The 13,357-nt window shown below is 38.8% G+C and overlaps 1 protein-coding gene across 1 annotated transcript in view; it reads left to right on the top strand.

The window, feature by feature from the left end:
* The first annotated feature begins 339 nt into the window (after positions 1–339).
* IARS2 (isoleucyl-tRNA synthetase 2, mitochondrial) overlaps positions 340–13,357 on the top strand; it is a 65,127-nt gene continuing 52,109 nt past the window's right edge. The window contains exons 1-2 of the mRNA XM_043962723.1: positions 340–700; positions 6,453–6,575. Of these exons, the coding sequence (XP_043818658.1) occupies positions 431–700; positions 6,453–6,575 (393 nt within the window). The 5' untranslated portion in view covers positions 340–430. The remainder of the gene's footprint in view (positions 701–6,452; positions 6,576–13,357) is intronic.

Below are 13,357 nucleotides of genomic sequence, written 5' to 3' on the forward strand. Positions count from 1 at the left end.
ATGTGTGTGTCACACACACACAGACACACAAGTATATGTATACAGGTGTGTCTATATCTGTATATATACATACCTGTGGTAGGTTTTATTTATGCACACACATATATGTTAGGTCTTTATTGACTATATATTTACACGCAAAGTATGTAGAATCTGAAACACAGTAGGCACTTAAATGCATACTAAGAGATTAACTACCTTTGCCCTCTTTGCTTTTCCCGCCCTTAGCCGGTACCACTAGGACCAGGTAGGGAATGCAATGCCTTCTTTGCCAGCCCCCCTCGGCCAGACTGAGCATGCGTCAGGAGGTGACTGACGCATACGTCGCGCCGGCGTGGGCAGGGCTTCCTTGGGAGAGCCAGGGGTGGGGCAGCGCGGCTCCTCGGGGCCTGCAGGCGCAGGGCACCTCTCGCACGCTGGCCTCCTCGCCATGCTTTGGAGGTTGAGGTCCGGCAAGGCAGCGGCCGCGGCTGCGGCCGGGGGCCTGGGTGGGCTGTGCCGACCTCCTTGGGGCTCGGGATGGCGGGGAACGACGACGACGAGCCTCCTGCGGAGGCCTGAGACGGTCAATGGGACCAGCAACCATCAGTCACCGTCGAAGGCCGGCCCATACCGCGAGACGGTCCTGCTGCCGAAGACCAGCATGCCCATGAAACTGGTGGGCCGTCAGCAGGCGGACATGGAGCTGGAGATCCAGCAGGTGAGCAGCCCCACTCTGGGGGTGTGGTGTGGCACGGGGGCGGGGGGAGGGGAGGCGCGGCTTCACCTGCGGCGTGACCGCGGGTAAGTCACCTAACCTCTCAGAACACTGGGGATAGCTGACTCTTCGTGACCCTATTTGGGGTTTTCTTGTCAAAGATGCTGGAGTGGTTTGCCATTTTCTTCTCCAGCTCATCTTGCAGAAAAGGAAACTGAGTCTAACAGTGTTAATTTAAGTGACCCGGCTCACACAGCCACTAAGTGTCTAAGGTCAAATTTGAACTCGGGTCTTCATAACTTCCGGAGCAGTGCTCTATCCACTTCGCCACCCAGCTGAAGTAAACCGAATTTAATTAATTTACTTGCCCAGGGTCATACCCGCCTCCTAAGTGCTTGACTTTGGATTTGAGCTCAGATCTTCCTGGCTTCTCCCTGGACTTCTCTTACCTACTGCACCACCTAGCTGGCCTACAACCCTCATTAGGTTGTTTTGATGATCAGATTAGCTAATGTATATAGTGTTTTGTAATTGTCAGCAGTTATGCTATGTGGGAGCCTTGAGAGACAGAAGTAGAATTACTTTAGGGACTATTGCCTGAGCTCCTGGATTGTCTGATAGTGATTTGTAGGTAAAAAGGTTCAGAAAACTGATGGGATGTTCTAGGATGGTGAGGGGGAAGTTAAGGATATTTGGAGTATGACTGTGCCAACCAGTATGATTAGACCCATTTAGAAGTCTGGTGAAACCTCTGAACCATTTCTCCAAATGGTGTCTTTAAATACATAAAATAAAGTACACAGGATTACAAAAGAAACTACCTCAAAAGAACTATGAAGTATTTTAAAGTATTGTTATAATAGCATAAGAGTTAACGTGTATGTAATTCTTTTGGGGGGGGGCAATGGGGGTTAAGTGACTTGCCCAGGGTCACACAGCTAGTGTCAAGTGTCTGAGGCTGGATTTGAACTCAGGTCTTCCTGAATCCAGGACCTGTGCTTTATCTATGTAATTCTTTAAGATTCGAAGTACTCATTAACTTATTTTATCCTCACAACAATCCTGAGAGGTAGACGATGTATCTCCATTGAGGAAACTGAGGTACAGAGGGACTTATAACCATAAGTAACTGAGGCGACATTTGAACTTGTCTGTGACCTAAGGGTAAGAAACCTAGAGGTGGATTCTTTCTATTTCTAGCTGCCTTCTACCTTGCAAATTTCTTGTAAGATTTTTTGAAGTATAATGTCTATGCTCTTTTTTTGTTCATGACATTCAGGTGGTCCAGTGATTCTAGATTTCTTTTTTTCCTCCTCAGTCTGTTTCCAAGTCTATTTTTACTCTGAGATGCCTTACATTTTTTCTGTGTTTTTCCCCCAGTCTTTTGACTTCATTTTATTATTTCTTGTGGTCTCATTGGCTTCCTTTTGGATCATTCTAAACTTTCATAGAATTTTTTGCTTGAGTAAGGTTTTATTAATTCCACTTTTAATTATTTTTTCTATAGCTCTCATTTCCTTTCAAGTTTTTTTTTCCTCTAGCAGTTTTTTCATTGATAAAAACATTTTCTAACTTAAACATTTTTTTCTCCATCTTTTCCAGGAATTCTAGTTGAATTTGTACCTAGGCTGTGTTTTTCTTTGAAACTTTTGCTTGTAGGTGTTTTAGAGTCATTCTCTTCTGGGTTTGTGTCTTGACTATCTCTGTCATCACAATTAACTTTTTATGGTGGGATTCTTTTTTTGCTGTTCATTCTTCTAGACTACTTCCTGATTTGGACTTAATGTTAGGGCTATGTTCTGTGCAATTCTGGAGGGAAAACTTGAACTGGTCTTCTTGATACTTTCTTGAGGTATCGAGTATTATTATTGTAGGATCTCAGTAACACCTCAGGCTGGGGACCTGCAACCTTCTTATTGCTCCCAAAGTGGTCTGATTCAGGTCCCTTAGTCTGAGCTCTGCAATTTCCTGACCCGGGTTTGGATCTAAGGAACATTTAACTGCTCCTGAAATCAGTTCTGCTGGTTCTGAGACACAAAACAGCAGGCTCTCCCGGGGTTCCTGTCCTGGTTATTCCTCTTCAGGTTTCACATTGGGCTAGAAGTTGGAACTGAGACTGCTGCTGTTTGTTTCTGAACCTGCTCCTCTTGGCCCAGGGCCCAGTAACCACTCCTCACTTTGAACTACCACCCCCCAGGTGCAAGTCCTTCTGCAGCCTGCCTTGGATCTATGATCTGGAACTGGGGAATGAACAACAAAGCTGTCCATTGGCACAGTTTCTTGCACCACAGTTTCCTGCACCATTTGGTATTCTGGTATGGATCTGGGACCTACGCTTGCCTAGACCCCATCCCCAGTGTCCTCAGACTTCTCTCCCTGTCTTCCTGTGCTAATCTTGACTGGAAAAATGACTTACTATGGCTTTGCCTTGGATTTCTTCAAAGTTCACTGGTACCAGGTTAAGAACCCTTGCATGGGGTAATCTCAAAAAAAATTCTTTCCAATTTAATCAATCAACAAGTATTTATTAAACCCCTTTGGGCCAGTTACTGGGAATACAAAGACAAAATTGAAACAGTCCTTACTCTTTTTTTTTTTTTTTTTTTTGGTGAGGCAGTTGGGGTTAAGTGACTTGCCCAAGGTCACACAGCTAGTATGTATCAGGTGTCTGAGGCCGGATTTGAACTCAGGTCCTCCTGACTCCAGGGCTGGTGCTCTATCCACTGTGCCACCTAGCTGCCCCAACAGTCCTTATTCTTAAGGAATTTATGTTCTATTGGGTGGGACAACATATACATTTATCAATATGTTCAGAACAAATAAAAATAAATTCTGGGTCGTTAAGGAATGAGGGAACTAGGAAAGACATACAGAAGGAAAGGTTTGACCTGCATCTTGAAGACAGTTAGGGATTCTCTGAGGTAGAGGTAAGGAGAGACATGGTAGATGGCCAGTGTCACGGCACACATTGGGGACCTAGAGTGAGGTTGTGAAGAATCGAGAAAAAGCTAGTTTTGGCTGGATTGTTGAGTGTGGGAAGGTGAATAATCTGCAGTGAAATCTGGAAAGATAGTGAAGGTAGTGACTGGGTGAGTAGAGAGAAGCATTTGGATGATAGCAAAGATCTATTGGTGGTGATGATAGAAAGGACAAGATTTGGTGGCTGATTGAATATATGGGGTGAAGGGTTGAGAAGTTTAGCTTTTACAAAGCTTTTGCTGAGGCTGTGAATGTGGGAGACTAGAAGAATGGTGATACCCTACACAGAAATAGGAAAGTTTGGTAAAAGGGAGTGTTTGTGGAGAAGGTTTTGGACATATTGAGTTTCAGTTGCCTATAGCAGGGCTTCTTAAACTTTTTCCACTAATGACCTCTTTTTGCCTGAGAAATTTTTGTGCAATCCCAGGTATATGGGTATATAAAATAGGTATACAAATCCTTTTACTGTTGCCAATTTTTTTTGTGACCCCCATGGGGTCGTAAACCACAGTTTAAGAAGCTTTGGTCTATAGTATATCCAATTTGAGATGTCCAAAAACAATGATTCGAGACTGGTGTTTATGAGGTCAAAAAGTAAGAGTTTGAAGGAGAGGAAGACTGAGGACAGAGTCTTGGGATATACCATCAGTTTAGGACTGTGAAATGATAGGACAATAGATGTAGCAGAAAGGTTAAGAATGGTGGCCTACAGGGAGCCTTATGTATTATTTAGTGGCCCCTGTTTCTATTTGAGTTTGACATTATTGAACTAGATCAACTCTCTAACACTATATAAGCTGCAGATTGGTAGAGGGAGTTTGCTCATTTTAGAGCAAAGGCTAAATGACCACTGTCTGATGTAGTATAGAAGGAAATTCTTGTTCATTTATTGGTTGAATTAAATGACCTCTGTGGTCCTTTCTTACTCTGAGAATTTGTGATCCAGTTGTTCAACGTTATTCAATAACCACTTATGTATCAGATTTAGGGGAATGAAAAAATAGGTATTTGTGTGGGTGTCTTCCATTAACTTGAACCTAAATAGACAGCTCCAAGTTTTACCTATCAAGTCATTGTGGGGGTTTTTTTGTTTGTTTTTCTCCCATTTGATTGTCATAATTTCCATTTTCGTGGTTAGTTTGAGTTTTTTGATTTGTTGGGTTTTATTTTTTTGGTCGTTGTGCATGCCCAGTCCATTGACTGTTCTTTCTTTTGTTGGTTAAAGTATTTAGAAATGTAATTTTTCTCTCTAGGACTGCTTTGGTTATACGTGCAAAGTTTTGCTATATTGTCTTGTCATTTTCTTTTAAATAATCTATTGTTTTTATGATTTTGTATTTGACATTCATTCTTTAGGTTTATATTATTTAGTATTCATTTAAGTTTGAATCTTTTCTTCAAATGCTCTACCTTGATTATAGTTTTCATCAGGTTGTGACCTGATGTGTTTAATATTTATGCATGTTGTGCTTGTTTATGTCCAAGCATGTGGCTGGTTTTTTTGTTTGTTTTTGTTTGTTGTTGCTATATCAGACAAATAGACAAAAATGGTAACAATTAATTTGAAGAACAAAAATACTTAGAATAGAAGAAATAATGAAAAAGGATAGAACTTAAGGGGGTGTGGGGGTAGAATATCAGTTCTTGACCTCAAACCATTTTATAAAGAAGACTCCTCAAAATCATTTGGTATTGATTAGAAAAATAGAAAAGCAGATCACTGAACATACTGATAAAGGAGAATCAGGACTAATTGAACCCAATAACCTAGTGTTTAATAAACCCTCAAACATAAATTATCTAGGAAAGAACTTCCTGTTTAATAAGAGTTGTCGGGAAAACCGTAAAATAATTTGACAGAAACTAAGCTTAGACCACTAACTTAAACCATATTCAAGAAGAAAATTTAAACGTAGACATGAATGCTAAAGATCATGCCATTAAAAAATGAGAAGAGGGGCAGCTAGGTGGTGCAGTGGATAGAGCACCAGCCCTGGATTCAGGAGGACCTGCATTCAAATCCGGCCTCAGACACTTGACATTTACTAGATGTGTGACCCTGGGCAAGTCACTTAACCCCAATTGCCTCACCAAAAAAAGAGAGAGAGAGAGAAGGCGATCATACACTTTTCACATCCATGGGTAGGAAATGAATTCTTAACCAATCAAAGAATAGAGATAATTACAAAAGAAAAAATAATTTTGATTGAATTAATTTGAAAATCAGCTCAGCAAAATGACAAAACATGGGAATAATCAATGTTGTAGAGGTTATGGAAAGACTGCATACTAATGCATTGCTGGGAGAGCTGTGAATTTATCCAGTAATTCAGTAGTGGAGTTTGGAATTAGGCAAATAAAATGACTAAAGTGTCACTGTTAGGCATATGCCCCAAGAAGGTCACTGACAAAAACAAAGGTATAAAACAAAATGTTTAGAGTAGCACTTTTTGTGGTAGCAAAATAACTGGAAACAAAAGTAGATTCCTAACAGTTAAGGAAGGGTTAAACAGATTTTGGTACATAAATGAAATGGAATATTTCCATGCTATAAGAAACAATGATTATGATGAACACAGAGAAACATAGACATATATGAACCAGTTCAAAATGAAGTATAATAATATAATGACTATAAAACTGTCAATATAGCTACCTTAACTTGTTTTTAAAGTGGGTACCAAATTGTTTATTGTTTTATTAAGAATTTATTACTTTAAGGTAAGGCGAGTTCATATATTAAGTGTATACAATGTATTTTCTGCTGTTCTTACAGAAATGTGGATTTTCAGAACTTTATTCATGGCAAAGAAAAAGAAATGTAAAGGAAGAATTTTGTCTTCATGATGGACCACCATACGCTAATGGTGAAGCCCATGTTGGCCATGCTTTAAATAAGGTATTTATAATTTTCAGTTTATTTATCTATCTTGTGTACTTCAGAGATTTTCATGTTCTTTCCTCTGAGAAAACATATTTTCAACTCATCAAAGATATGTTATACTTTTGTACCCTAATGGGTATTTTGATGCTTCATTATGTTGTGGGGCTCTCAGAAGCTGTTCCAGGAAAGCACAAGCTTAGGTAAGTTGTGTCAATTTGGAAAAGATTTGAATGTGAGCTCTTGATAAGCAAAGAAATTCAGTGGAAATTTTAAAACAAAAGTAAAGCTAAATCTTAGGATGTCAGAATTGAAAAGACTCCTTTTACAGATGAAGAAACTGAGACCTAGAGATACAAAGTGTCTTCTCCATTGTTAAAATAACTAGTTACAGAAAAATCCATGACTAGAATCCAAGTTCTTTACTTTCAGATCTAATGTTGTCTTCCATTACACTATGCATGTATAATTAGTTCCTTTATCACTTACTTCCTCCTGATCTTCCCTTTTGCTATTTGTAATATATTGTGTTTAGGTACTTTTCTGCCTGTGCAGGTTAACAGTGCTTATTTCACAGTTGCTGGCAGTATCAAAATTAATTGTCTGAAATAAAAAGAAATTGAAGAATGAGCATTTCATGATTTAATTTACAAGGCTTGTATTTGCATATCAACCCAGGTTATCTGACTCCTCAGATATCAGAGACAAGGAGTGATTTATGGAACTGATTTTTATAACAGAAAAGAAGAATTTTTTAAAAAATACAAAAACTTATTTTGAACATAATTCACTTGGAAAGGACAGGTCATCTGACTAGTTAGCTCCTCCCAGACTTTCTTTATCCTACCCCAGAAGTCCTTGCCTTAGTGGTGGTACCTTTTGTAACCAGAAATGCTACATTAAAGGGGACACACAGATCTTCTACAAAGAAGAACTTACTTCAGGAAATTCAGGAGAAAAGCTGACTGTTCCTGGATAGAGAAACTTGTGGTTGGTGGGTTGATAAGCTAGCGGTCAACCCTATCCTTCCAGCCCCCAGAAGATGAAACTTAGCTTTAACTTAACCTTTGGTCAGCCCCTCTTTCTCTAGCTACTAGAAAGGGGGAATTTAGCCTTTAAAAAAGTCTTATAATCCTATGATTATTTTATTCCTCTAAATTATCTGCTACTAAATAATAAAGTCTTATCAATCTATAGTCTCTAGATTGATCTATAGGCAACCTAGATGTAAGAGACTCTGTTCGTCTGGCTTAGTTTAAGACTAGCTTTTCCTAAAGAAAGGAACTTAATCCTACACTTAGACTAAACATAAATCAAAGTAATAAATACTAACTGATTTCCTTTTCAGCAACATTCACAAAGGGATCCTGTACTTGCTTGTGCCAGGGGCTCATGGCACCTTGACTCTGTGTTTCACTTCTAAGAATATAAGGTGAGCTGTGTTTTTAAAGGACACAAAATGTTAAACATTTCACCTTATATTCAAGTCATTGTGGTCAGTGTCCTTATTACTATGTTCTCACTACATTTTTTTGTTAAAATTACATGATGAAGATAGCTGGGGATAGATAGAGGGACTAGACCTATGTTCCATTTTGAGGTAGCTGAAAGGCAGTTGGAGATTCGAGACCACAAGTCAGCCAAGAAGTTTGGGGAAAATGAGTAGAATTGATATCAGCACAGAGATGATCATTAAATCTAGAGGAACTGATGAGATCACCTAATGACCTGTATAGGGGGCCCAGGAAAGAACCCTGGGGGATACCCAAGGTTAGAGGGAATGATCTGAATGAAGATCCAGAAAACAAAACAAAACTGAGAAAGAGTGGTTAGGTAGGTAAGAGGAAAATCAGAAAAGACAGTGTCCTAAAAACCTAGAGAGAAAAGTATCAAGGAGGAGTGATCAACAGTGGTTGCAGAAAGGTAAAAAAGAATGAGTGTTGAGAAAAGGCTCTTGGATTTGGCAGTGAAGAAATTGTTGGTAACTTTGGGGAGAGTAGTTTAGGTGGAGTGATATGTCTGAAGCCAAATCTAAGAAGAGAAGAAGTGGAAGTTACCAATTGTAGATGACTTCCTCAAGGTGTTGAGCCATGAATAGGTAACAAGGATGAACAGATCAAGTGAGAAATTTTTTGTATGCAGAGAAGGAAAGCAGCCAGTAGACAGGAAGTGATTAAAGATAAATGAAAGAGTAGAAATGAGATGCATGAATGAATTCCTGACTCTTAGGACTTTTTCTACCTCTTATGCCAACTACATTCCTACACTGGAGACACTTCCATCCCTATTGTCTCCTCTTCCAGTTAGTGAATTACTCCCTGAATCCTCCATTTGAGGAAGTACCCCTGATAACCAGACTCCTAACCCTTCAGACTTTCCCATGGTACCTTTCTCCATTTCTCCCCACCCTGCTTCTGTGTTATGTATTATTATCCCTCCATTATAATATAGACCTCTTGAGGGCTGGCTTTCCTTTCACTTACATTTCTAATTTTGTCACAAAGCTTGGCACGAAGTAAGAATTTAATAATAAATACTTTAATAATCCCTCTAATTCTAATAATGAGGGGGCAGTCTGCTTATGAGGAGGGATGGAATGGGATCACTTGTGCATATCACGACTACTGGTGAGACCAGGAAGGAATTGAGAGTGGAGAGAGATGTCTGAGTGATAAGAGAAATTACTTTGTACTTTTAATGTTATATCAACTAAACTATCAAAAGAATACTCTATAGAACTTAATAAAATAATAACAAAAGTCATTTGGAGAAACAGAATCTAGAATAGCAAGAGGAAATCAAAGAGGAATATCATTTCCATACCTCAAACTATTCTATAAAGTAGCAGTCATCAAAACCACTTAGTATTGGTTAAATAGAGTAGATCAATGAAACAGTATAGATAAAGGTAAATCAGAAAGAGAACTCAGAAACCCAGTGTTCAATAAACTAGAAAGCATAAATCACCTAGGAAAGAAGTCTGTATTTGATAAAACTTCCAGAAAAAAACGGAAAACAATCTGGCAGAAATTAGGCTTAGACCAATCCTTACACCATATTCTGGGTTATATAGGATGTTTAGGGAAGACTACTACATTTTGAATGAGGGCTTTGGTGTCCAACTGCCACCCAACTCTCACCTGTGGCTCCAAGAAGCTATCACATGGTCAGTGGTCATACCCCAACAAAACCATTTCAGCAGAAGGGCTAAACCAGTTTGAGGGTAACCAGCAGACCTGAAACCTGTCAATGAGTTAGGGGGGTGTGAAGATTTCCCTAGTGCGGTAATTTGTTAATAATTTGTTCCAACAAGCACAGGCGGCAGCGGAAGTAGGCGCTGTGCAGCATTTAGAGAGTGGTTAGACAGTGAAGACAGCAAGGTCATCTCCTGAATCCCAAACCATTGCCAGTTGTCTTGACTTTTGTCTTGCCACTAGACTTTGATGAGTCTGGAAGAGAAAGTGAAGCCAACAACTTTGCACAACTTTGCACAACTTTGCTCCACTTGAATTCAATTTATGCTTGAGTCCAAAAACATCACCCATATCATTTTTTTTTTTTTTTTTTTTAGGCAATGGGGGTTAAGTGACTTGCCCATGGTCACACAGCTAGTAAGTGTCAAGTGTCTGAGGCTGGATTTGAACTCAGGTACTCCTGAATCCAGGGCCGGTGCTAAAACCACTGCGCCATCTAGCTGCCCCCCCACCCATATCATTTTACTATTTATTAGTTCATTATTTTATTCCTACTCAAAGTCCTGTGGTGATAGGCAAGTGATGATATAGCAGGTGTGATTACGCTGGGAACTGTAGTCACAACTGGTGGCCTCAGCCATAGGGACATCTTCTCACCGGACTGAAGCAGCAGTGAGATTTGGCAGAGTGTCTGAATAGCTTTTTTTATATATATATATATATAAAGAACTGTACTGGTTAGCTCCTGGCATGAGAAAGGGACTAGAAGAGGTACCCTAAAAATTGTCTGCTTCATCCAACCTAACCGTGGTCTGCCTACTATGGCAGGTACCAATCATACCCTGTGGTCGAAACACACACACACACACACAATGTAAAAAACTTTTCTCCATACTATTGGTGCCTGGAATATATGTATGCTTATGGATAACAAGAAATCAGTAGACTTGAAAGAGGAACAGCTCTTTTTGTGAGAGAATTCAGTAGGTATTGCATCCAAATAGCAACCCTAAGTGGAAAAAAAGGCAGGCAAATTGAGGCCAACTTAACAAAGTCAGAGCTGGATACCTTTCATAAGCAGGAAATTTGGAATTTTTTAGGTTTTTTAAAAAGTTTTATTAATGTGTTTAGTTTTTACATTACAGATTTCTTCTACTTCATGAAAGATCTCTTGTAACAAAGTAAAACAGTTAAGTAAAACTAATAAAACAACTACCTTATCTGAAAATTCACACATTTTATATATGTGCCATGCCCCCAATCTTTATTTTGAAAAAAATGAACAAATCTGTTTTCTTTCCTAACCCCCACCCTAAGGGTGGGGTGGGGGTGGGGGATGGAATTGTCAGGGAGAAAAATACCCAAATTTATATATGAATAGGGACAGCTAGGTGATACAGTAAAGAGAGCAACAGTCCTGGAGTCAGGAGCACCTGAGTTCAAATTGGCCTCAGACACTACTAACCATTTGTTCCTGGGCAAGGTACTTAACCCCAGTTGCCTCCCCACCCTCACCCCCATCCACTCAAATAAATATACATAAAGGAAAAATTCCTTAAATAACTGTATACAAAAAATATATGTATCCTTCTACACCCTAAATGTGTCACTTTTTTTTTTATAATAATAGCATGTTTCATCATTGGTCTTCTAGAATTGTGATGTCAAACTCCAGTAGAAATAGGAGCCATTATAAAGACCTCTGTGGACTCCATATCAACTTGGAAAAACACATGTTTACATGTTTCCTTTTTAATTAATATATCAACACATTAAAATCATATGGAAATTATATTTTATTTTGCTTCTGGCTACACTAGGGAGGGTAGCACGCAGCATGCCATGACAACAGGTAGCCAGTGGAATGTTTGACAGCTCTGTTCTTGGATCATGAATGGTCATTGTAGCAATCATAGTTCTTATGGCTTTTAAGTGGTTTGTTTTTCCAGTGTCGCAAGAGTTTAAATTATTCCCCTGATGTATTCATTTCATTTTTCATCAGTTTATGTAAGTCCTTAAAAGTGTTCATTTTTATGTTGTTGATGTTACAGTTTAAATTATTCTGATTTTGCTTACTTCACTCTATCATTTCATTTAAGTCTTTTTGGGGGTTTGTTTGTTTTTTTGCAGGGCAATGAGGGTTAAGTGACTTGCCCAGGGTCACACAGCTAGTAAGTGTCAAGTGTCTGAGGCCGGATTTGAACTCAGGTCCTCCTGATTCCAGGGTCAGTGCTTTAACTACTGTGCCACCTAGCTGCCCCAGTAATGTTAAATCAAAAGGCACACACGTTTAGTAACTTTTTTGTGTAGAATTCCAAATTGCTTTCCAAAATGATTATATTCATTCACAGGTAGGAGATGTATTCTTAACTAAACAAGAGATAGGGATAATTACAAAAGCTAAAATTTGTAACTTTGCATACACAAAATTAATACACTGAAGATAGGAAGAGAGAGTCATATTGGGGGGAAAAATCATTGTATGATATTTCTCAGATAAAGGTTTGGTGTCCAAAATATATAGACAACTAACTTACAGACTCTCTTTCTCCCTCCCTCCCTCCCCCCCCCCTTGCAGTAGCTAAGTTAGTCAAAGGATATGAACAAACATCTCGAAAGTAGAATTGCAAACTGTTAACAACCCTTATAAAAGAATGCTCCACATTGCTAGTAATAAGAGAAATGCAAACCAAAACAGTCTGAGGTTTTACTTCAAACCCAGCAAATTGCCAAAAATATAAAAAATGGAAATAGCTATTGTTAGAGGGAGTGTAGGAAGACAGGCACATTAGTGCACTGCTGGTGGAGCTGTGAATGAGTACAACCATTTTGGAAAACAATTTAGAATTATGTAAGTAAAGTGACTTACTTTTGACCTAAAGATTCTATTAGACTTATATTCCAAGAAGCTTCTTCTCTTGGGAATAATAAAATACACTGGATCTGGCCCATGTGGTTCTATATCCCCATACTGCACCATCTACATCTCTAGTACTTTCTAGGGATAATTTTATGTTTAAGAAAACGAGTCTTGGATAATCAAATGCTTGAATCATGAAAGAAGTTAAATTGTTCAGTATATTATACTTAAAGAAGATTTTTTAAAAAGGAATTTTTGACAAGAATTTAAAAGGCTGCAACACTTAAAAGAATTGATCAGAAGTTTCAGCTAAATAAGCATATTACTTATTACCTGAGCATTTTGGTTAATCACAGTTTTATTTTACAATTTGTACGAGAGATAAATAGCTTTTGATTAGTTTCATCATTGGTCCTTTCTGTTGGAGCAGAAAATTAAAAATTTACTGTACTTCGATGCTCAGTAGATTTTAGGTTTCTCAGATCTACAGTACTGAATTCTTTAAAATGTTATGGGACTAGGGGGCAGCTAGGTGGCACAGTGGATAAAGCACTGGCCCTGGATTCAGGAGTACCTGAGTTCAAATCCAGCCTCAGACACTTGACACTTACTAACTGTGTGACCCTGGGCAAGTCACATTGCCCTACTTTAAAAAAATGTTATGGGACTAAAAAATTTTTTTTTAATGTTATGGGACTGTTTCTCATGGTTTGAAATTTGAGCATTATGGTGGACAGTGCTTTGAG

Source organism: Dromiciops gliroides, chromosome 4, assembly GCF_019393635.1.
Source record: "Dromiciops gliroides isolate mDroGli1 chromosome 4, mDroGli1.pri, whole genome shotgun sequence".
Lineage (NCBI taxonomy): Eukaryota > Metazoa > Chordata > Mammalia > Microbiotheria > Microbiotheriidae > Dromiciops > Dromiciops gliroides.